The sequence below is a fragment of the Cyanistes caeruleus genome, chromosome 8 (assembly GCF_971803275.1).
Source record: "Cyanistes caeruleus chromosome 8, bCyaCae1.hap1.1, whole genome shotgun sequence".
Taxonomy (NCBI): domain Eukaryota; kingdom Metazoa; phylum Chordata; class Aves; order Passeriformes; family Paridae; genus Cyanistes; species Cyanistes caeruleus.
In genome coordinates this window covers 37,249,203-37,273,583 of record NC_141708.1, presented here as the reverse complement: position 1 = coordinate 37,273,583, position 24,381 = coordinate 37,249,203, and the positions used below count along the sequence as shown (strand labels likewise).

Sequence of the window (24,381 nt, the reverse complement as noted above, 5' to 3'; positions counted from 1 at the left end):
TTTATCAGAGACTAGCCTTGTCTCCATGACCCAGTAATGTCACCAGAAATCACAAGGCTGAAATCCATGCCCCAGAATAAAATAATTTAAAAAAATAAATTACTGGAGATTGTGTTGGCAGTGTAGCTGGGGTTGTTCTCTCTCATGTGAAATATTCATTTAAGTCAAGCTGACTTTTCAGGCTGCATAAAATAGGATAATAATGTCCAAGATCCCTGATAATAATGTCAAATATCCTTGGTAATAATGTCCAAGCATAACAGTGCTTTTCCAGATGAAGGGAATAAATTGCTGTGTGGCTCTGACATGCCTGGGAGATGGTAAAATAGGCATTAATTGCAGTAAAGGCAATTACCTTCCGTATTAGGAGAACATTTCTAAGACAAGGATTGCAAAGGAATAGGACACATTACTCCAGGAGGGTTTGGGATCTCCATCATTGGTTTTTCTCAGCAATAAATTGGGAAAAAAATGCTGCTTATTAGTGTTCAAAAGGACATGAAAGCAAGAACTGCAAAACTAATTGCAGGTTTTGTAAATTAAATTCTTAACTGACTTTATAATGTCTACAAAGTGAACAATTATGGGCAATTACCTTCCCTAAGTTTTCCTGGAATTAAGAGGTTACTGTTTGCATTGCTAGCTGTAAAATGAATTTTCATTTTCCTGGGAGCTGCAGTTGCAGCAAAGCTTTAGACACTGAGGAACCACTCGTGTAGAACACTTGGATAATTTTTTCCCATGGCTTCCTGGAATGTTTTCTCATTTAAATAGTGTAATCTTTGCTTTTTGGTGTTTATTTGGGCTCATTAAAAGCAGTTTCTCTTTGTCCTGGTGTTGTGCTGCTCTGTCCTTCTGCCACTTGGTGCAGGTCAGGGTTGGCTGGGGGTTGGTTGGGGACCTGTCCTATGCTCCCAAGGATTTTAATCCTCCAGGAATGGCACTAATGGAGTGACCCTTCCAGAAGAGCTTTGGATTCAGGAAGTATTCAGAGAAGTAATGCTCCCTTGGGAATTTTTTGCTGAATTCATCTTTTCTTCTTTTATTCATCTGGTTCTCTGTATGTCCTCCTCTGTAGGGATGGGATTTGTGGAATGACATTGGAAAGCAGCTGGTAAAATCCTGGATTTTCTGTCATTCCTGGTAGCACTTCTCTGGTTCCTCATCTACACATTCCTGGGGGCAGTTTAAAACAGTTTTTATATGACTTGTCTCCCAACCTTTCACCTACCAACAGAAATAAACTCTGTAATTCATGAGAGAGAGCAGCTGGAAGTCAGTTTAAATTAACCAGATCATGGACAAGGACACAGAAAGTTGTTGGAGTACTGTGGGCAAAAAAAAAAAGAAATGTAGTTTGTTTGAAAATTTAACTCATAGGATCTGATCAGTTAAACAACACAAAAACACCTCAAAAGAGGTGGAAATCAGGAGTGACCCATGTCCTCAAGAAGCCATGAGTAAATTCACAAAGCCTTTTTCCTTTCTTTACCTTAAAATGCTACTTTTCAGTTAATTTATGATGTTCCCCCCCATCAACTGAGAGGTTCCTAATTCTGCATCAATACATTTGGATTCTTTCTGACACCTAAAGCGACCGCCTCTGTTTCCTGAAACACTTCCCCATTCTCTTTGTTCAGTGCACCAACCCAGCTGGTTTATTGCTATGTTAATCAAGTCCAGCTTCATTCCAGTTTTAATATGAAGATAAATGCTTGAATGTGGTTTCTTATATTAAGTTGTGTCTGGCTTAAAAATTAGTGTTTAATGGGGGAAAAAGGCACTTATTTAAAACCAATACGGGTATTTGTTTACAATTGGATTTTTTCACTCTAGTGGTTTTTTAATGTGTTTTTCATCAAGAAGATTAGTTTTTTAGGCCAGCAGTGAGGTTTTTTACCATTTTTTTTTTTTAACAGTTTTAAAGATTTTGTCACAGCATTTGTGCTTTTAGGTTTCAACTAAAAAAAGCACTTGCAGCAAGTAATTGGAGACTTAATGTACCTCTGAATTTGTAATAAAATGCTCTTTTTCCCCCTTGATGTTGTTGAAAGACCAAGGATCCGCAGGTCCATCTCTTCCTGAACGACTACACCACGTTTTTCACTGTGACTCAGAGTGGCATCACCCGCTACCTCACCCTGCTGCAGCCTGTGGACAGGGAGGTCCAGCAGCTCTACACCTTCTCTGTAAGTTAAATACCCTTGGAAAACTCTCCAGGCACTGCTGGGAGCATGTGATGGGAAAGGATCAACTTCAGCATCCTTAGAAATCTTAAAATGGCCCAGGAGGAGGAGAGCCATGAAGGATGAATTGGTTGAGAGCAGCATTTTAAATTCTGCCAGCATCTTCTCCATAGTCCCAGGTCTGGCACCTGCTTCTCATCCCATGGCAGGATCTGAGCCCTCTTTTTTATTCCTGGGCTTGCTTTTCTCATTGCCTTTTCCCCCTTATACCTGGAACCAGGAACATGAGCCTTGTCCTGGGATTTTTGCTTTATTTCTTTCTCAAATAAATAAATAAATAAATAAATAAAATAATAGGCTGACAGAAAGCACAGATAGCAGTATTAAAAAAAAAAAAAAAAAAAAAAGGAGAAAAAAGCTTAAATGGATTTAATATTCCCTCAGGCTGTGAGTGAACCACTTAACAGCCCTACAGCAATTTGGAAATGGGCTGTTGGCAAACCCAGCTCTTCTGCAGGGGTTCCCACTCTGTGCCTCCCTATTTTCTGTCCATTTTCGTTGGAAAGAAGAGTTCAGATTTCCTCTGTGGAATAAGAAGAGCCCCCAGCTCTGTAATTCTCACCTCAAAATATCAGGGAGGTTTAACAGGGCTCTTGGGTGTGGTGATACCCAGGTAAAACTCCATGAACTCAACAGCTTCTATCCCAGCCCCATCCCAGGAAAATTCCAAGTTATTTCCTCTCACTTCTGCAATGAAAAGGTTTGAATGTGTTTGCTTTGCTTTTTCCCTGAGTCTTGCACATGCAGATCAAGCTCTGCTGAATCCTCCTGTAACTGTAAATGCAGAGAGAAACAAAATGCTGATTTGGGATTGACAGGCTGTATTTTCTCCTGTTGAAATAGTATTTCTCTTGGAATTGTATTGAGAACACACCACTAAAATGCATTCCTGTCCTGCTTTTTTTATCCCTCTGAAGATGACAGCTTCTGATGGAGTCCAGGAGAGTGTCCCAGTGACTGTCAACATCGTGGTGATTGATGCAAATGATAACACCCCGACCTTCTCCAACATTTCCTACAGTGTCAAGATCTATACAGATATGAGGCCTGGGGAAGGTGTTATAAAGGTAATTTCAGGGCTTTTATAACCTTTGTTAACTCACTTTTTTTGTTAGCAGTATATGGCCTTGTTCATCTAAATTGGAAATGCACTGAAACCGGCTAGAAACGAAGATTGTGTTTCTGCATTCACTTCATTAATTAAGTATCTATTCAAAATTGCTAATACTAAATATCAGGCCTGTTTTAGCTGTAGAGCTGCAGCACAGCTGCTTCCTCTGAGGTTCCACAAAAAATTTTTAGCTGAAGAATCTCAAAAGAAAAAGAAAATGCTCCTTTGTTAGCAGGACATTGAGATAAAATTTGGAGACATTGATATAAATTGATAAAATTTGGACACTGAGATAAAATTGGGAGAACAGGTAAGCAGTGAAGTAGGACATAACCAGGAATGTTTTCTATGCCAGAAAACCTGCTGTTTTTTGCAAGTTTGTTTGTAGAGCAAATGAGCAATGAAAAATGGCTTGAACCTGGGCCCAGGGAGAAGCAGTTTCAATTAAACTTTGTCAGCACTGATTTATATTTTAGTGCAGGGCTGGAGGTGAATCCTGGTGATGCTGAAATGAATGGAAGAAGGCTCTTTTTGTGTAATTCTTCCAAGACCTCAGCCCTGCTCTGAGTGCTGCCAGTCCAGATGCATGAGAAGACAACTGGTGGCATCCCAGAGTGGTTGAAGGCAGTGGGAATAATGGGAATATAAAATTAATCAGCTGACTTAAGTATAAAATGCCATTTTCTGAACCGTAATCAGGAATTAATTTGAGTGTAGCAGTGATGAGGAGATGGTTCAGTGCTGCTCCTGTTCCTCTTGAGCTGTACTTGTGCCTTTGCATCTTAGCTCTTCCTTTGTGTTGTGTCCCCTCATCAGCTTGGGCCATGAGTGCTTAAAAACTATCAGGGACAGCCACAGAGGCATTTCCAGCAAGATCAGAGGGTAAAAAAAAGTCTGAAGCATAGTTAAATTCCTTAAAATGCTGCACAAGGCTGGGTGGAAACGTGACAGCAAGTAGTGTTGTCCTAAAGGAGCCAGGGAGCATGAAGCAGAAAATGTTGCTCGATGAGATTTCTGCTGGGAGAGAGGAATGTTTTCTACTCAAAGTTGGCCTTGAGGATGCTCTGAGCTGCCTGAGGTTTGTTAATGATACCTGGGATGAAGCAGAGCAGCTCCTGGGCTTGTCTGAAGCTGCTGAAGTGTTTCTGTGCTCACAGGGAAGGGGCTGCTCTCCAGGTCTCAAACACATCCTGATGCTGCAGCTGCAAACATATTATGAGCCCAGAGGCTTTCAAAGAGCAGGAGGCCACATTTCATAGGAAAATTGAGCCAGAACAGGTTATTTGGGAAAGGAATAATATGGAGTTAGGCCTTGAGCTCACCTTTGCTAAAAAATTTAAATTCCAGGAGGGAGGTTTTCCCAAATCCATGCTTCTGTCTATACAGTCGGCACATGGCTACTTCCAGGTTTTCTAAGTTTATAATCTGGTCTGAGGGGGAAGGTAGAAAATTCTGGCTGGTTTGGGAGAGGAGTTGTTTTACAACTCATCCCACATTACCAGATGATCTGAGGTTCTCAATTACTGGCTTAAAACAAACAAACAAACAAAAAGGGGGCGGGGGGGGGGAGGGGAAAGCCAAGGGCCAGGACCTAGGATTTCAGTGGACTGGTGATGATGCCAGAAATAAAGAGGGCCCAGCACAGGAAGGATTGGAAGCTGCTGAAGTCTAGAGAAGGCACCAGGATGATCAGAGGGATGGAGCAGCTCTGCTGGGAGGAAAGGCTGGCACAGCTGGGATTGTTCAGCCTGGAGAGGCTTTGGGGTGGTCAAATTGTGGCCTTCCAGGGCCTGAAGGGGCTCCAGGAAAGATAGAGAGAGACTTGGGACAAGGGATGGAGGGCCAGGACAAGGGAAATGGCTTCCCACTGCCAGAGGGCAGAGATAGATGGGATATTGGGAATAAATCCTTCTCTGTGATGGGGGAAGCCTGTGGCACAGGGTGCCCAGAGCAGCTGTGGCTGCCCCTGGATCCCTGGAAGTGCCCAAGGCCAGGTTGGACTTTGGGGCTTGGAGCAGCCTGGGATAGTGGAAGGTGCCCATGGCAGGGGTGGGAATGGATGGGCTTTAAAGTCTCTTCCCATCCAAACCATTCCATGATTCCCTGATAAGGATTTTGGGCAGCTGCACTTTTTGGTAGGCTGCTCAATCTTTAGATATAAAATATCTCTATCTCTCTCTAGATATGTATGTATATTTCACATATGTAAAGGCTTTATAAAGACTTTCTCTAAGGCCAAACTGAACTTTCTTTTCCATTTTTTGAATCCTGACACAGTGATTTCAAGTGATTTCAGAGATGAGACAACTCATCTTGTTGTCTGCATGAGGAGCAAATTCACCTTGTACCCCACCATCCCTCCTGGGGTCAGGATCCTTTGGGATCTTCTGCTGGGAGAGAATGCTCATCTCTGACAGTTCCCAGAGGAAAATTAGTTCATAAAACCACTTTGTCTGATCAGAGAAATCAGTTTAGAAAAAGAACATTGACCTCAGACTGTCTGGACAGTCTCATAATCATCTATAACAATCAGACTGATTTTCAGCCACTTGGCTTTTATTATTCCTAGGGTAATAGTCTTACTTTTCTTATATTTTTTTCCAGAGTGCAGTTGCAAGAAAATATACAAATAAAATGGACAAAAACTCCAGTTTGTGTTTTCTTGCTGCCCTATTTTGTGCAACATTGTTTTGATTTTACTCATGAAAACAGCCCCAGAACATAATAGCTTTTAAGTTACTTGTGTCTGCTGTTTGGTACACTCTTAAAAAATAAAAGAAATTTCGAAATTCTTAGATTCTGCTTGAAAATAACCACAAATAGCAGGCAAATATAACCAATACAAGCAAAATTCAATATTTCCCCCATTTTTTCCTTTCCTTTCCTGGGTGGTTACACCAAAAATTTTCCTTCTTTCATTGTTACCTTTCAGGGAAGTGACAAAAACAGGTTTTAATTTTATTTCAGTTGTCTCCTCTCAGTATTTATGAAATTGTTTCAGGCCATGGTTGAGGAGAGTTAAGTTTAAATGTCTTTGTATTTTGTTCCTTTCAGCCTGAATATTCCTTATTTTTCCTTCTCCTTTCATAGGTGTTTTATTGTCCTCCCTGAGAATTTCTCAGTTGAGAAATCTGTCCTTTAAAACAGTTAAATGTGGTAAATAATAGCTGTCACTAGGAAGACTATTAACAGTAAATGTAGTAAAGCACTTAATTCCATCTTTTTTATGTTATTATATTTTTGCTGCCCAGTTTTCCATTTTTCCACTGCTGTGATTCAGATATTGAAATGAGTTACACATTGATGGGTGGAGTTTGCAGCAGTGGTGCAACAAAATTTCATCTCAATAATTTAAACCCAGTTTTTCTTTAGACATCTCTCATTTTTATATTCAGCATGAAGGGAATAGGGAATATTAAGCAGGAAAATGCAAGAGCTGGGAAGGAGAAGAGTGTGACAAAAAAAATATTATTCACCTAAATCTTGGCCCATGAGGAGATTTTTTGTATTTTGTCTTTACAAGAAAACTTGTGGATGGGCCTTAAATGTAAAATTCATCGAATCATGGAATGGTTTGGGTCGGAAGGGACCTTAAAGCCCATCCAGTGCCACCCCTGCCATGGGCAGGGACACCTTCCACCATCCCAGGCTGCTCCAAGCCCCAAAGTCCAACCTGGCCTTGGACACTTCCAGGGATCCAGGGACAGCCACAGCTGCTCTGGGCACCCTGTGCCAGGGCCTCACCTCCATAACACAGAACAATTCTTGCCCAAAATCCCATCTATTCCTGCCCTCTGGCACTGGGAAGCCATTTTCCCTTGTCCTGTCCCTCCATCCCTTGTACAGAATCTCTCTCCATCTTTCCTGTAGCTCCTTCAAGTCCTGGAAAGTCACAGTTAGGTCACCCTGAAGCTTTTCTTCCCCAGGCTGAATAATCCCAGTTTTGCTCTTCTTACACCCTACCTCAAATTATCCACATATCTAATTTCTCCCTAATTTCCTAGTGCAGTGGCATGACTCATGTTCAAGACCTCACTTCCAAGTGATAATTAAGTAATTCCCTGATTGAAAATGGAGAACAAAATACACAGGGGATCAGTGCCCTGTTCCCTGCTGAAACAATTTTGCGTGATAGCACCAGCGCAAATTAATTTTTAAGGTCCTGCCCCAGCCTAGCCTAAGTTCTTGATTTCCAGCTCTTAAACCTGCATTGTGCCATAAAAGAGCAGGACAGTTTAGCAGAAATCTTAAGATCATGGAATATCTGCAGCTGGAAGGGACACACAGGGATCATGGATCCAACTGCTGACCCTCCCAGCTACCCGTACAATCCCAGCCTGTGCATCTCTGTTGTCCAGGCGCTCCTTCAGCAGCTTTGGGGCTGTGATCTGTTCAGTGCCAGACCACTCCTGGACCTTTCCCTAAAACAATCCTCATAAAAGTAATCTTCAGACCTCACTTCATCTTTTATTTACGTGTTTATTTACAACCTTTTGCCTTCTGCCTGTCAGGTAATTCATTTCCATCACCAAAGCAAACCTGATTAGCAGAGAGAGAAAACAAAACCAGGCTGTGTTTGCATTGCTCAGTCAATGTCCCTGCAGACTCCAGGAAAAATAATGGATTCAGGTTTGATGAAATGTCTGAAGGAGATAATGAAAACGTGTTTTAACCTACTCAGAGATCATTATGTGTGGTTGACAGTTCGGGAATATCTCCATAACAATCCTGGAATTTTTCCATCACAATGAATCTGGTGAAAGCTGCTGGGAATGTTGGTCATGACTTTATCTGCCCAGGGCCAGGTGACCACGAATGCTGCTGTGAGAAGGTTCCAAGTCAAACAGTGATGCCCAGTTTCCTCCAGTAATGAAGTGAGTCTGAGCAGGGCTTATATCATAATCAAGATGTGTCTTTGTAGGCTTAAGGCCATAATTCTAAATCTCCCTTTTCTCCCAACTAAACCACTCTTAAACCTCCTTTTCCTCCCAAGAAAACAACTCCTAAATCTCCTTTTCCTCCCAAGAAAACCACTTATTGCTGCAGCAGAATCCACATCTATTTTGCCAAACTTAGTACATTAAATGTTGATGCAATGGGGCTGATCCTGCTGGATGAAAATTTCTTAGGAACGTAAATAAAACCTTATTTTGTTCTTCTCCCTTTACATTTTATCCCCTGTTTCTTAAATCTTGTTAACTGTGGAGCTCTATCGGTCTGGGACAGCTGGAGATGGGATTTCTGGAATCATATATTATGGCAGCAGTTAAACCTTAATTCTATTTAATCCCAGGTTTGATTCCTGGTTTTGCCCCCAAAATGTTTCTCAAATCACTTATCTTTCCAAGCATTCCATATTTGTAGGTTTAATTAACCTTCTTAATCTCTGTGCTTATGTAGTCAATTAATTTTCCTTTTTTATGTCATCACAGTAAAAACTGGACAGGTTCCAAATTCTGACATTAAATCCTCACTACCCTGTATTTTGCATAAAGGTTTTATTTATCTTTTTGTGGGGGTGTGTGTGTTACTTTTGAAGTTCAGCAGACAAGGTTTTTACAGGTCTGTGTTTTGAGTGGATAATTATTCTCTGCAAGGTAAATTAACACACCCAAGTATGTATAGAAGCTATAGAATGAGGAATTTAATTTCCAGTTTTCATAGGATAGCTTCTTTAGAATTCCAACAGAAAATAGAGAATGAGGTAGATAAAAAAAAAAAAACCCATACAAGTATTAATTTGGTTTTTTAAATTTTTAAGAGAAGATGACCCCTGTTCCATAATTTTTGGGGCATTTCAATGATTTATTCTATGTTCACTGTACAGTGTGTCCCAAAATGCTATAGGAGATGAATTAAGATTTGTTTTTAAAACTGCTGTGGGCATAATTCTTGGTTTGAAGAATATTTATGACTTTCTAAATGAGATTTTGTATTTCACTGAGCCTCTGTGCATAAAGGATCAAGATTATCTTAGGAACCAATCAGATCCCTGAGTTTTTTCCTGGAAGTGCCCAAGGCCAGGTTGGATGGGCTTGATATAATTAACAGTGCCCTGCCCATGGAACTAGATGTGCTTTAAAGTCCCTTCCCATCCAAACCATTCCAGGATTCAGTAATGCACATCCTCCCCTTGGTGCTTCACGTTGTATGCAAATGGGATTAACTCAGATATTGCAGCTTTGGGGTTTACTCTTGTTTTAGTGGCAAGGTTTGGTTCCTGCTCTACCAAATTTTTAGCCATCCTTGGGCAAAGGTGTTTTGCTAGTTCCAAGTGGTGTTTGGCAGTCGTGGGTGGTGGTTTGCCACTTTTAGGTGGTTCTTTGGCAGTTCTAGGTGGTGGTGTGGTAGTTTTGGGTGGTGGTTTGGCAGTTGTAGGTGGTGGTGTGGTAGTTTTGGGTGGTGGTTTGGCAGTTCTAGGTGGTGGTGTGGTAGTTTTGGGTGGTGGTTTGGCAGTTCTAGGTGGTGGTGTGGTAGTTTTGGGTGGTGGTTTGGCAGTTCTAGGTGGTGGTGTGGTAGTTTTGGGTGGTGTTTTGGCAGTTCTAGGTGGTGGTTTGCAGCTGTAGGTGGTGTTTTGGCACTTTTAGGTGTTTCTTTGGCGGATTTGGCTGGTGGTTTGGCAGTTCTAGGTGGTGGTTGGCAGTTTTAGGTGGTGATTTGGTAGTTTGGGGGTGCAGGTTTGGCAGTCATAGGTGGTGGTTTGGCAGTTTTGGGTGCTGGTTTTGCAGCCTTGGGCGGTGCTGTGGGAGCTGTGAGCTGCTGGAGTTGATGTGATGCTGCATTGATCGGGAGATGACTTTCTATCAAGGCATGGCAAGGCCGTCAGGGAGTTTCTGTCCCTGCCTCAAGGTGTTACAGGGTGACAAGAGGGGCCCAGAGGCAGAGCCTGCTGTTCAGCTGGCCTTGCCTCAGGAGTGGCTGTTGATCCTGCCCTTGGCCTCGCAGCCTGTGCCGAGGTTTTCCATCACCGCTGACATCCAGCGCTGCCATCCTCCGTCCCTGCTGCCCCAGGGCAGGAGGGTTAGTGTCAGGAACGCCAAGGCAGAGACCTTTGAAGAAGCTATGTCTCTTCTTTTTCATCTTTGCATTAGGATCCCTGCAGGGATCCTTCCTGAGGCTGGGATTACTTTGGACATCACAGGAAAGCTCTGCTGTCACTCCTGCTGGTGCCCTTTCCCATTCCCCACCTCCCACTGCTCCCCTGGGGCTGGGAGCAGCAGAGGACCCCATGGTGCCATCATTCCCTGTAACTTCCACTGCCAGCTTTTGGCAGCTGGATTCACAGCTGGATGCTCTTGCCTCCTGGATGTTCCAGTGCTGTTCAGACCACTTTATGTCATTCCTTGTGCTTTTGAAGGAATGTTGTCCTACAGAATAAAAAGTCATTTGAGGAACCTTTGTATCAGCAAAACAACTCCTAAAGGAGGAAGAGACAACAAGGCCATGTTGAAGAGGGCTTGGAGCAACCTAGGATAGTGGAAGGCATCCCAGGCAGGGGGTGGAATGGGATGAGCTCTAAGGTCCCTTCCAGCCAAAACCACTCTGGGATTTTCTTCCATGATTCACTAAAAGCAAATATATTCCCTGGGCTCTAATTCCTGGCCAAGTGTGTTTGATTGATGGTGGCTCACAACATAAATGGGATAAACACACTGCCTTTCCCAGAGGGAAGAGAAGAACATCCTCATGTCGTTATGCTCACTGTTAGAATCTGGGTCTAAAACCAGGATTTAGATTTTTCTCAAGGGATTTAAAGACAGTGTGACACTTGGGAACATGGGTTAGTGGTGGCCTTGGCGGTGATGGGTTAACTGTTGGACTTGACCATCTCAGAGGGCTTTTCCAACTTGAATGTTTCCATGATTCCAAGTGTGTATCCATATGGGAACAGCTGCCATTTCCCTTCCACTTGGCTGCCATAGCCATAGGTGCACATTGACACAAACATTGCTTTCCAGCTCTGCACAAGGAGGGCTTGGAATGCCAGGCCTGGACATGAGACTTCCTGGCACTATCAGGGCTGTGTCCTGGAAAAGTGGAGAGAGGGATGGGAAATAAATAAATACAATTCTCTCATTACTTTTGCTACACAAAAAATATCTTCTTCCTTCTGCTTTTATAGAAAGTTTCATATATTCCAACCCACAGAGAATAAACTCAGTCTAAATTAGGTTTCTTAATTTGTATCTTAAAATAAGTGCCTTGCAGTCTTCATGATGTTTTTTTACAGCCATTATTCTTCATTTCAGCTGTATCTTTCTGTGCTCAGAAATTCTTGCGTGTGTTCCAGATGTTCCAGTTCCCCTCTCCTCCTCCTGAATCACCTTCCCAGAGCCTGTGAGGAGGTTCCCTGCTGACCCCGTGGTTTTGCCTTGCAGCTGACGGCCGTGGACGCGGACGAGGGAGCCAATGGGCGGATAGTGTATGAAATCCTGGCCGGGGATCAGGGAGACTTCACCATCAATGAGCACACAGGCCTGATCACCATCGCTCCAGGAGTGGTGCTGGCAGTGGGGCGCTCCTACGCCCTCACGGTCAGAGCGTCTGACAGTGCCCCCCCTGCACAGAGAAGGTAATTAATGCATCTGCTAATGTTAGAGGCATTACTCCAGCAGCTCAGCAGGAGCACCTGTGCCTCACACCCAGGTCTGTAATCCATGCTGGGATACAATTCCATGCCTCTGTTCTGGAAAAGTGGCACAGTAGAATTCTTGCCCTTTGTGGTCCTTAATGATATTTCCCTTAAAGCGCTGGATTTTCATGATTTAATTTGCTTGCCATGGTCTGTTATTTAAAAGTTCCCAGTTGTGCTGGGAGCTGTGCATGTCCATTCATTGAGATGAAGGGATGGAAAGAAGAAAGTGAGTGAGAAGGGAGATGCTTTTTGTTCAGAAAATGCAAAAAGGATCCCGAAGAATGGGGTTGCTGAGCTGGAGATCCTCTCCAGGTGTAGAGTGTGCAGTATCCCCACTGATACTGAAACTCCTAAGGGCAGAATTATCTCTATTGTACCCCAGCTAAAAGAGAAGAGCAGACTGCAGATTGAGGATTTAGGTGGCAAGGGGAACATAATCATCTTTAAGGTCCCTTTTAACCCAAACCATTTTATGATCTGTATCTTCAAAAACCAGCAAAGGTATCAAGCCCTACTTACCTGTTTCTGTGGGGTTTGTGTTCTAAATGTGGCAGTTGTGCCAAAATGTTATTTCATGAAGGTGTGGAGGCAGCAAAAAAATGTCTCTTGTGTTCTGGGCCTGGTACTGACAATGTGACAATCTCTTTGTCCAAAGAGCATGATAGGGAGGAATAGGAGGTTCCAGCATTTAAACCTCCCACTACTGTAAAGTAAAAACTTCTTCAAATGGGAAACCTAAGAAGGAAAGAAAATAGGAGAGTAGGATTTCAGTAACTGTATTTTCCTCAGGACTGGCTGCTTCTATCATGTCTCTATGAAGGCAGCTCATGCTGTTGTGCACATATTTTATAATTACTGTCCATTCAACTTGCTAAGTTGTTCATAAAATTAGCATCTGGTAGCAGTCCCCTGGTTGAATTTCACTCTCTTTTTCCTCCTGCTTGCTTCTTTGATAAACCTCTCGAGCTGGTAGTAGGCTGCTGGTACTGCTGAGAAGATTGAGGACAATTATGCATTTATTTTGTGTAGTACTTCAGAGTGAAGGCCAAAAATCAGTAACTCCCCTTCAGAGAGTCTGGGATCCCTGTGGTGTGGCCCCACACTACAGCTCTGATTGCCATCAGCTCCTTTTGTGCTGGAGAAATCTTTGTATTGCCTAAACATAGGTATTTCTGAGGATGGATGTGGGGAGCCTCTGCTTCCTTCTCCAGAAATGTCTTCAAGGCAAGTATGAAGTGGAAAGCTGTGCCAGGATAACCAAGGTCACCTGGAAAGTGACTGGATTTCAGTCTCCCCCTTGCTTATGCACGAAACAAAACCCAGCCACTGAACCTGGCTCTGGAGCTGTAGCTCTGCAGCTTTTGTGAACACAAATTTAAATCAGAATTCAGAATTCTGTGTAGGTTTCTTGGGTTGTTTTTGCATGGAATGATGTTTAAAAATGTCAGTGGGTGGCTGTGCCACAACTGAGATTTAGGATTTGAGTATTATTATTTATAATAATTAATGTAAGTTCTTGAGATATCATGGAATCATTAAGGCTGGAAAATGATCCATCCAAAATCTATCTAAGATCATCAAGTTCAACCTTGTCAACTTAACCACAGCAAGTGCCACGTCCAGTTGTTTCTCAAAACCTTCCAGGGCTGCAGATTTCACCCCTTTCCTGCACAGCCCATTCCTATATTGAAGAACAACAATTTCTATTTTTGGAAAAAAAAATTACAACATTTGTAAAATCAAACAATTCCATGTCAGACTTTAAGCTTTTCACAGTCCCTCAGATTCCTAGACACAGGATTCATATCACTTGGTGATACAGGGTTCTGCTGGATCAGGTCACGATGGGTTAGTCCACATGGATGGAAATCTATTCATCCTAGATTTTATAATTGCCCAGAGCAGCTGTGGCTGCCCCTGGATCCCTGGAAGTGCCCAAGGCCAGGTTGGACACTGGGGCTTGGAGCAGCCTGGGATAGTGGAAGGTGTCCCTGCCCATGGAACTGGATGGGCTTTAACGTCCTTTCCAAATCAAACTATTCCATGATTCCATGTGGAGATAATTTAAGCAGAGATGGTGATGGCAGTTGACTTTCAATCAGTTGATGGGGCACAAAAGCTGTTTGTCCATCCTGGAGTGATTTTGGGAGCTCTCTGTGGTTCCCAAATGCTGTGTTAGTCTCTGTGTGTTCACCTGCAAACACCAGCTGCAGGGTTTGACTTGGCTCCATCTCCTTCCCCTTCCCATGCCAAGGGGGAATTTGCCAGCTCCTTAACTGGACTATAACCCACACAAAAGGCATGGGGGGAAAATGCAAGGTGTTAATAAAAAATGGATTGACATGGCAAAAAAAAGACTTAATATAAGAGCACTTTAAGTTTGCAGACTATTAGTGCTTTACTTCTGTGATTTTGCCTTAAATATTTGAAGAAAATTTGCTTACTATTCCTAGAATCCTGTAAAGATTTGGGCTGGGAAGAGACCTTAAAGCCCATCCAGTCCCAGGGCAGGGACACCTTCCACTGTCCCAGGCTGCTCCAAGCCCCAAAGTCCAACCTGGCCTTGGGCACTGCCAGGGATCCAGGGGCAGCCACAGCTGCTCTGGGCACCCTGTGCCAGGGCCTGCCCACCCTCCCAGGGAACAATTCCTTCCCAATATCCCATCCATCCCTGCCCCCTGGCACTGGGAAGCCACTCCTTGTGTTCTGGCACTGAATCCTGTCACTGTGTGTGTGGATATGCCCTGAGGGAAGAGCCCCTTCCCAGGGGTGTGATCTGTCCTTCTGGACAGCAATTTCTTATCCTAGACTATGGCCAGGGGGTGTGTGACAGTCCCCAACACATTGCTCTCAGCCCTGGCGTTGCTGCAATTCTCTGCCCAGCTGCCATCAGTGACCCAGACCTGCAAAACCTGCTGGAAAAGAGAGTTGGAACCCTCAACAGCACTGTGGTGACTGTGCTTGGCCACAAATTTTGGCAGCTAATTAAAAATATTGATCACTAATGTGTTGTTTTTATATTAAATGAGATCTCTCAGTTAATACAGCAGCTGCTTCAGCAATAAATGTCTGGTAATTTTGGGTAAGATCCTCTAAAAAAGCTCTGGAATTTACTAGCCCTGAAAGAAGCAGCATTTTAGGTTCATTATTTTCTTCTCTCTCCCTCTTCCTGCCCCACCTCAAAAAAACTGGGACAAATTCCTTTGATTTCTTTCCTGCAGCCCTAAAACCTTAGATTTGTCAACTTTGTGCAAATTTGTGCAAGGATTCCTGAGGGGGAAAGCTACACCTGCAGCACAGCACTCACTCTTCTCAGGGTTTATTCTGGGGTGGGGATGCTGTGCTGACATCCAGGAAGGAAGGCAGGTGGGATAATGGAGCAGAGAGGCAAGAGGAAGATCCCTTTGAGCCAGATTTTTAATCTCCCACCTCCAGGGGGATTCCTGGCTCCCTTTCTCAAGGGTGCTTGATATCAAGTGGGTTTACAGGATGGTCTGTGCAGGGTCTTCAGTGCCAGTGTCCCAAAGAACCTTCAATATTCTGTATGGATTGCTGTTTACAGTCTGTTTGGGACAGGGATTCAGTGCAGCTGAAGGGTTTGCCAGGGGTTTGTAGCCTCCTGCATTGCCACTATTCTGAAATGGGATTCATTGCTCTGAAATGGGAATTATTGACCCACAGCATTGTAGCAGCCTGACAGAGTTATGTGCATCTCTTCTCCCAGCATTATCCTCTCTGCCAACATTCCCTGCTCCCTCTTTTCCAGGAAAGCAACCAAACTGACTGCCAGCAGGGAGGCTCCAGGGGTGGATGTTGTGCATGGCAGGAACAGTTCCCAGCTTGGAATTCGTGCTGCTCCCACAGAGGACACATCACATTGGGAGCAGTTTGTTTGTGGAGTGTGCATTGATATCTCATTGCTCTGTTTTTGAAAGAACACCACTTTGGGCTGCTCTGGGGAAAATTATTGAGCTTTTCTTCCTGTTCATGTGGCAGCCTGCTTTCCTTTTGATCCAGAAGGAAAAATACGTACTGAAGCTTTTAGAGGAGCAAAGGGAGGCTGTTAGAGCTGGAGAACACACACTATGTAAAGCTGCCATTGTGGGTTGCCTCGTGGGTTGGATTTATTGATTCTGACTGGTTTTGACTGGTTTTCCCCCCCTTGCACTGCAGGAGCTCTATCACCACTGTTTACATCGAGGTGCTGCCTCCCAACAACCAGAGCCCTCCACGCTTCCCACAGCAGATGTACAGCCTGGAGGTCAGCGAGGCCATGAGGATCGGTGCTGTTCTGTTAAACCTGCAGGTACAGAGGCTTCCCTGGGACCCCTGAGGGCAGTGGAACCTTCTCCACCTTCCTCTCCTCTGTGTCCATGCCACACATGTGCCACTCCTTGCATCCATGGGGAAAAGGGGCAGTTCAAAGGGATTGAAAATTATTTCATTTTGATCAGCAGCCCCTTTTACATGGACTGTAGAGAAAAAGGGCTCACCTGGCTATTTCTGTTGCTTCTTTTTTTTTTATTTTAATATTGTAAAAGATGCTATAGGCTGCAAATGGCACTGCCCAGAGAAGCTGTGGCTGCCCCTGGATCCTTGGCAGTGTCCAAGGCCAGGCTGGATGGGATGTGGAGCAGCCTGGGATAGTGGAAGGTGTCTCTGCCCACGGCAGGGGTTGGAATGAGTTGATCTTAAAAATCCCTTCCAATCCAAACCATTCTGGGATTCTGTGACAATTATATTAGAAAAAAAAATTCTAAGTGGCTGGAAACTTGAAAGGCCTGTGATTTCTTGTGTTAAAATCTCTCTCTATATTTGCCAATAGATCAGAGGAGCTTCAGCACCTCATTCATGGGGAATTTCAGCAAGATTTTTGGCAATTTGCCTTCCCTAGCCTGTCATTTTTGAAAAATGCTTGAAGATATTTCTACCCCTTGGTGTGTGGAACAACAGGCTGAGAGGGAGCAGAGATCCCACTGCTGCCAGGCCCAGAACTGGTGGGACATTGTGCCCTGGGATCAGGGATCATGCAACAGCTTATGGCCAAGTCCAGGAGCAGGAACATTCCTCATCCTCACGCATCAGGACCAGACATCCCCTTGTTGTGCTAATGGTTAAAAAATCAGTTCTCACTTATTTACTGTTCCTTATTTACTGCATTGTGTTCTGCCTAAAAACCAGCTGTGCAAAACAGGGAGATAAATGGCAACTCTTTATTGAGGTTTTATTTTTGAGGGATCAGGAACTTAATGCTGTATTTAGCAGTAGTGAAATAAAGGAGCTCTAATTAACTCACTAAAGCAGGTGGTTGGGAAAGCTCCTGCTAAAATGGTTTCCTGCTGAAAGACTAGGATTATTCTGGCTGGTTAAGCTCATAAAGTCACCTGTGCTGAGGGAGGATGACTAATTTAGCTCAGTGCTGCCAATTAACTCCTGGCACATCTGTGGTGCCTGTAGGGATGGAGGAGTGGAAGGGCCAGGCTGTTCAGGAGCCTTTTCCTCCCTGGTGAGAGACACTTGGGGTTGGAAGTCCCAAAGAGGAACAGAAGCCAGGAACATGCTGAGAAACAGAAACATTTGTGTTTTCTTGACAGGTGCTAGCATCTGTGGCTGAGGGCCTGAGGGATTTTTGGAGGCAGAAAACCTCTTGGCAGGTTTTAGTATTGAAGGATTTGATGGGTTTTAAATATGGTTGGAAAATGAAGCTCCAGTGGAATGATCTGCTTTAATGTTTCACTAAACTCCAAACAGCCCATTATGTGCTGGCCCTGCTGAGGGACCTCCAGGGCTGTGTCCAGTTCTGGGCCCCACATCCAGGAAGGACATGGAGGGGCTGGAGCGTGTCCAGGGCAGGGAACAGAGCTGGGGAAGGGGCTGGAGCCCCAGGAGCAGCTGAGGGAGGTGGGAAAGGGGCTCAGCCTGGAGCAAAGGAGGCTCAGGGGAACCTTCTGGCTCTGCACAACTCCCTGACAGGAGGGGACAGCCAGGGGGGGTCGGGCTGTGCTGCCAGGGAACAGGGACAGGACAAGGGGAAACGGCCTCAAGCTGTGCCAGGGGAGGCTCAGCTTGGACACCAGGAGGAATTTCTCCATGGCAAGGGAGCTCAGGCCTTGGCAGGGGCTGCCCAGGGAGCTTTGGAGTCCCCATGCCTGGAGGTGTCCAGGGAAGGGCTGGACGTGGCACTCAGTGCTCTGGGCTGGGGACAGGGTGGGGATGAGGCACAGCTTGGACTCCATGGGCTGGGAGGGATTTTCCAGCCTCAGTGATCCTGTGTTTTACTAAAAATACTTGATTATTAAAACCCAAATATGCTTGGCTTTAGCTTTGGTGCTTAGTGCAGGACTGTATCCCTTGAAGTTCTGATTGTCCTCAACCTGAAATGTGGAAGATGAAGAGGGACTTTTTACAAAGGTCTAGAGTGCCAGAATAAGGGGAAGGGTTTCCAAGCACCAGAGGGCAGCATCAAATGGGATATTGGGAAGGGATATTTCCGTGGCAGGAGGGAGGCCCTGGGACAGGGTGCCCAGAGCAGCTGTGGCTGCCCCTGGATCCCTGGAAGTGCCCAAGGCCAGGCTGGATGGGGCTTGGAGCAGCCTGGGATAGTGGAAGGTGTCCCTGCCCATGGCACCGAGTGGTACTGGGTGGGCTTTAAGGATCCCTCCCAACCCAATTCCAAGTCCAGCTCCCTTGTCCTGCATTAGATTACAGTCCTTCATCTGTATTGAAATACTTCTCCTGTGTGCAGCATATTTCTGTTTTAATCATTCTTTATTCCCTGCTGTGTAAAATCCACCAGGACAGTTTAAACATTCATAAACTGAGTATTTAAACTTCTGAAATCCTATACTGCCTTTTCCAGGCAACCAAAAGTTCCCAGTTAGGCACCTTGTTTTGGGTTTTGTGCCTGAAGCCATTGCCTGTATTCCATCAATGATATGGAATATCACCAGGCCTCAAATTTTGAACAACTGTTTTCATGGGTAAACTTTCACACTGATGTTTCTTTTCCGGAGTCTTATCAATCCAATTAGTGTTTGGGCTGGTACAGATTAAGAAAATACGCTTTTATGGCTCTCTCTTAGTGATAATTTGGTAGTTCTGCATACAGCAGGACAGTTGCTAAATCCTGAAAAGAGCCAGCAAAATTTTTCAGATATTCCCAATTTATTAAATCTGAAGATCTGCAAAACATTAGGGTCAGTAATAATGCAAATATAGCTGCTTTAAATTTTCCCTTTAGACTTTGGAAAAATGAAATTTACTTTTTTCTTGTCTATTAAAATTTCTTCTGCTGATGATGGAGGGCTTTATTTCTTTCTTATCCCCTTATTTATTTTCTAATGCACCCAGCTGGTCTTGACTGGTGGTTTAATTAACAACATTGAGATTATTGCAATATTAAATGATCTCCACTGCATTAATTTGTAAATAAACCTCAGAGTTTATTGCATGCCTGGAGGCGTTTATGGCTTCATGTTCTGCCAGCCATTATTAATTAAAATATGCAAATGCTGTCCTTTTTCTGGGAGCCTGCAGAACAAATAGGGCCGTTAGCAGGGTCCAGTTATGTGTTGAACAAGGAGCTAACATGGAATTGTTGTATGCAATTTATGGAATCACTCTATGCCATTGATCTGGAAAAAATTAAGGAATAGGTTGCTCTTCCCCCTTGCCTTCAAGTGGTTTTCTTCTCTACATAAGAACATGGTGATCTTTGCTTTTAAAAAAAGCAGGGGTGTTTAAAAGCAATGATTAACTTTTACCCTTTCTATTTTTTTTTAAGCATGTTGATTGAAGGTGGATTTTCCATGGGGCTAAAGAGAAAATGAAATCAACAGCAGCTAGTCTTTGATTTTCTGGCTTCCTGAGAACCCCCTGACTTGTTATGAGAGAATGCAGACCATAATGATACCTCTGAGACAACTTAATGTGAAGGGGAGGGCAGGATGCCCTGCAGGGAAGGTAAAAGGAGGACAAAGCACTAAAGACAGGAGCAACCATGGGATTCTGGTGATTTAGGATCAAGGACAGTCCTCAGAGATGCTAGCTCCTCACGTTGTCTGCCCCCAGTGTTTGCAGCATTTTGTGTTCTTGGCTCAGATCCTGACTGTTCATATCCTCAGGCCAAGGAGATCCAAATTCCACCCACACCTTCCGTCACTCAATGCCACCCATGGAATTTATAAACAATTCTCTCCATTTTCCCATCCCTGATGCTGTGGATGGGAATGTTGATTAGTGCTGGGAGAGCTGTACCCACCCATGCAGAACTGAGTCAGTATGCTAGCCACTACTGCCTGACCTTAATTTTGATGATGGGTTTAATTCTTGCTTAATCCCACCCTCCATTTGGAGACTGTGTTGTCGGAACTCCTTTGGGAAAATGTCCCATTGAGCAGTGGGAAAAGCCTTCACCATGGCTCAGCTGCTTTATTGATCCACAGTTTCTGCCCTGTTCAGGAGACTTGTCCTGTTGGAAAATCAGATTAAATTGCTTCAGCATCCTTTTGTTCTGGAGAAATTTAGTTCTGTGTTATCCATCTGCATATTGGCATTGCAAGGAACTTACAAATAATTGGGATATTTGTGGGTTTCTGGGAATTGCACTCCACCTGCCTGGTGAATGATTTCCTGTCTCATTCTTACGTGAAGGATAGACCTTGGGTTTGCCCTCCAGCATTTTTGTTCTCTGGGAGTGCTCAAATAAAAAATCTCTGATGGCTTTGAGATTGCTCCCACCCTTCTATACACCAGGATGGACTTCACCAGGCTTGAATTCCAGCAGCTGGTTCAAAGATGCTATGTTTATGAACATCTTCTCTGTCTGACCCTTGCCCAGCTCACAACTGAATTTTTTCCCAGTTAATTTAGTTTGGAGCTGGAACAGGGGCACTTTTACCTCTTTGACCTTCTCGACATCATTCCTTCTGCTTTGCAAACCACTCCTCAGGTTCCTTCTGTAACTGAAACATTTCTTTGTTATCCTTTGTGTTCTCTCCTGTTTCTACTCCAGTTTTGTCTTGACTTTTTCCAACTGTGTCCCTATCCAGTTTTTCTTGCCCTTTATTTGTGCTGATCCCTTCCATCTGACTTAGACCCTGTGTTTTATTTGGCTAAGCCTAGTTGTTTTCTTACTACATTCCCTGCTCTGCCTGCATATTTAAACAGTTTGTGCTTCTGCTCTTGATTTTGGGGGGTGCCTGAGTAGGCTTTTTTGTTATTTTTCTTGGGTTTTTATCTCAAAAACTGCTTTTTAGGTGGTCAGCTCAAAGCTACACAGCCCTAGATTGTGGTCCACAGCAACAACTTGACAGGAGCAAGGTGAGGGTTGGCCTCTTCTCTTCTAGAACAGAGGAAATGGCCTCAGGTGGCACCAGGAGAGACATCAAACATAGTTTATTCAACTTTTGAAAGACTTTTTTCCACCTAATAGGTGGAATATCCCCATTTTGGTGCTGTTAATGTCTGTTCTTAAAGGTCTTACCCTGATCTTCACCACATCAAAAAGCAAATTATTGTGGGCTGTGAGTGCTGCAGTTGGAACTCACTGGAGCATCAGCCAAAGGTGGGAATTCTAATAAAATAACAGAAAGAGGGCTCTTGATAAGAAGTGGAAATGAAGAATGGGAAGAAAGGAAACCAAAAGTTCAGTCTAATTAGTGTGGAGCTGCAGAAAAATAGAAGCAAATGATTAAAGCCTGAATTTCATACTCATGCTGTTGGATGTAGCTGTAATTTGATAAATACTAATAATTAGTAGTAATTATTATCTTGCATTCAGGATATTGTCATTTCTGTGTAGCATAGGAATTCTGATGTGCTCCAGCTTTATCTTGAGTAGCTTGTCAATAACCAGAGTTGCCTTAGAAACCGGGATTGGGATCATCCCTGAGGGAATCTTTCCTAAAACTTAATTCCCCAGTTTCTACATGGAAGGAAAGAGAGGAAACCTTTGCCACTGACTGAATTTTATCCTCTTTTTTCCTTCCCTAAAGGCTTTCGACAGAGAGGGAGACCCCATCAAATACCTCATTCAGAATGGAGATCCTCAACAAGTTTTTAATCTCTCTCAAAGGTAAGTGGGAAACCCTCGGAGGACAGTCTTGGAGCTTGTCAGTCCCGGGAATGGAGGAGCTGAGAGAAAGGGGTTGTGCTCAGACACCTTCAGCTACTCCTTCGAGGGGTTGTTAGCCATTAATGAGAGCTCTGTGAGCCAAATTCCACTCTGGGGTTTGTCACTGGCCACTGTTTATTTATTTTAAACACCTCAGGTAAAGGAAACTCACTGAGGTGGAAAGATTCTATTTAAAAGAGTGGCCAGGGATTAATTAAAACCCTTTACCTGTCAGCTCCTGACTAATGATAGGGACAATTTTTGCTTTAATTTCCTGACTTGTTATGGTTTAGCCTGTAGTGAAAAGCCCTTTGAGCATTGTTTAAGAACTGTATTTTCCTTAAATTAAATTCCAACTCAGAGTGAGAGTGAGAGGGTTTGCTATGAAATGAAGCACCAGATTGGTCTCTGCCTGGCCCACCACCCTTTATTTTACCTCTTATTAGCTATTAATTTACCTGTTATTCATTTTTATTTGCAATCCAAAGTATCCTTTTTACTTGCAGGGGGAAGGGAGGATGGTGACCTGACTTCCCACAATAAATGATGGGACAGAAGTAAACTGGGGCTTATTAACTCCTGGTGCAAAATAATTCTAATTTGATGTGAGGGGAAGATTGTGAACCTAAATACCCAAAACTCCTGAGACAGGTCTGTCTGTTCTGAGCTGTGGATAATAAATCTCCCATTCAAAGAGAATTCAAATCCTTCAGGAAACAGTGGGAACATAGCCTTGAGGATGCCAGGAGGTGCTGATGCTCTCATCCACTAGGACTGATAAAGACTTGGCAGGTGAGGGAAGGGACACCTTGGAGAGGGGACACTTTCCTTCACTGGAGTGGCCAGAGCAGGGATTGATGTTGGGCTGCTGGTATTATCTATGGCTTGGGATTGGAGTTTTGTAGGGACTCCTGCCCAGGTGCTGCAAGCAACCCTTAACATGGAGAAACTCAGCCTAACCTGCTCTGGCACCTTTAGAACCTGGATAATCTACAATAGCAACATGAGAGATGCTCCAAAGGGGGGTTGCAATGGGAATAAAGAAGGATTTGTTGATTTAGAAGATGAATATCAAATGTGGGTGCAGCAAATAAAATTGAGAGCTGTGCCTGACCACTGCTTATGCCTGATCTATCCATTGGCATCCACTGGGAAATCACAGGATCTCCAGATCCCAGCTGGGGTGGATTTTGGGCTGCAAAAACTTGTGTTGTTACATCTTTCTTAAGATATTTGGTGGAATTCCGTGGGAGGAGCTGCCCAGGATAACTATCACCCTTGATCCATAGTTGTTAAATTCCCTGTGGATTTAGGAGAGGTGCTGTCACTTTGTCACAATCTTGCTCAGGTTCCAGCAGGCGCCAAAACTGTGGAAATGAAATGTGGAGCTTTGGGACAGTTCAGAGCTCTAGTTCCAGCTCAGTTAAGGAGTGTCGAGCTTCCTTAGGCAGGATTGTCCACACTGTACCTTCCTAATCTTTCCTAACATAGAAGTTGTGAGTCTGTGCTGGGGTCTCATCCCTCTGGGTGGCTTCCAGACATCTGCAGAAGGGAATTAGATCAGAGGAAAAATCCAAATTGTTTCATTTGTCAGCACTTACAGGAGTTTGCAATGCTTTCAAACATTTTTTTTTTTTTTATGTGGCTTCCAATTAACCCTTCTTTTGTTGTCCTTTTAAAATGGGATTCAATAATCATAAGATCCCAATTCCCTGGAATTGTCCAAGGCCAGGCTGGATGGGCCTTGGAGCAACATGGGATAGTGGAAGGTGTTCCTGTCCATGGCAGGGGGTGGCACAGGATGGGCTTTAAGCTCCCTCCCAACCCAAACCACTCTGGGATTTGTTTTCCACCACCCTTGTGGCCGCAGCAACATTTAACTATTAGGGGATACTTGAAGGCCTTACTCTGAAGTTACACAATGTGTAACTTTGCCCAGTAGCCTCTCCCTGAGGAGACTCACCCTGAAGTCTGTGTGTGTTATATTCCCAGAGTTTCCTGCTCAGTCCTACAGGGTATCAGAACTCCTCAGTGATTAATCCCCTGCTTGCCCTTCTCTCTTCTCATTTATTGCAGCATTAATATTAAAAATACAAAATAAATATGTTTTGACAGTTGAATAGCTCAAGTGCAGCAGGAGCAAATCAGGGTTCTGTGTTCAGTGGAGCTCTAGCTTTTGTAGTCCTGTAATCCAGGATTATTCCTATATCCAAGTGGAGAGCATTAGGAATTGGCTCATGGTTTTTCTTGGCCTTCACCCACAGAAAGCCCAAGA

The 24,381-nt window shown here is 43.9% G+C and overlaps 1 protein-coding gene across 9 annotated transcripts in view; it reads left to right on the top strand.

Moving 5' to 3' along the window:
* The window catches only part of PCDH15 (protocadherin related 15), a 532,955-nt gene that overhangs the window by 390,111 nt on the left and 118,463 nt on the right, over nucleotides 1–24,381 (top strand). For all 9 annotated transcript variants that reach the window (XM_086900046.1, XM_086900037.1, XM_086900044.1 and 6 more), the window contains 5 exons: nucleotides 2,055–2,189; nucleotides 3,164–3,313; nucleotides 11,736–11,929; nucleotides 16,166–16,298; nucleotides 21,988–22,067. In XM_086900046.1, the coding sequence (XP_086756172.1) occupies nucleotides 2,055–2,189; nucleotides 3,164–3,313; nucleotides 11,736–11,929; nucleotides 16,166–16,298; nucleotides 21,988–22,067 (692 nt within the window). The remainder of the gene's footprint in view (nucleotides 1–2,054; nucleotides 2,190–3,163; nucleotides 3,314–11,735; nucleotides 11,930–16,165; nucleotides 16,299–21,987; nucleotides 22,068–24,381) is intronic.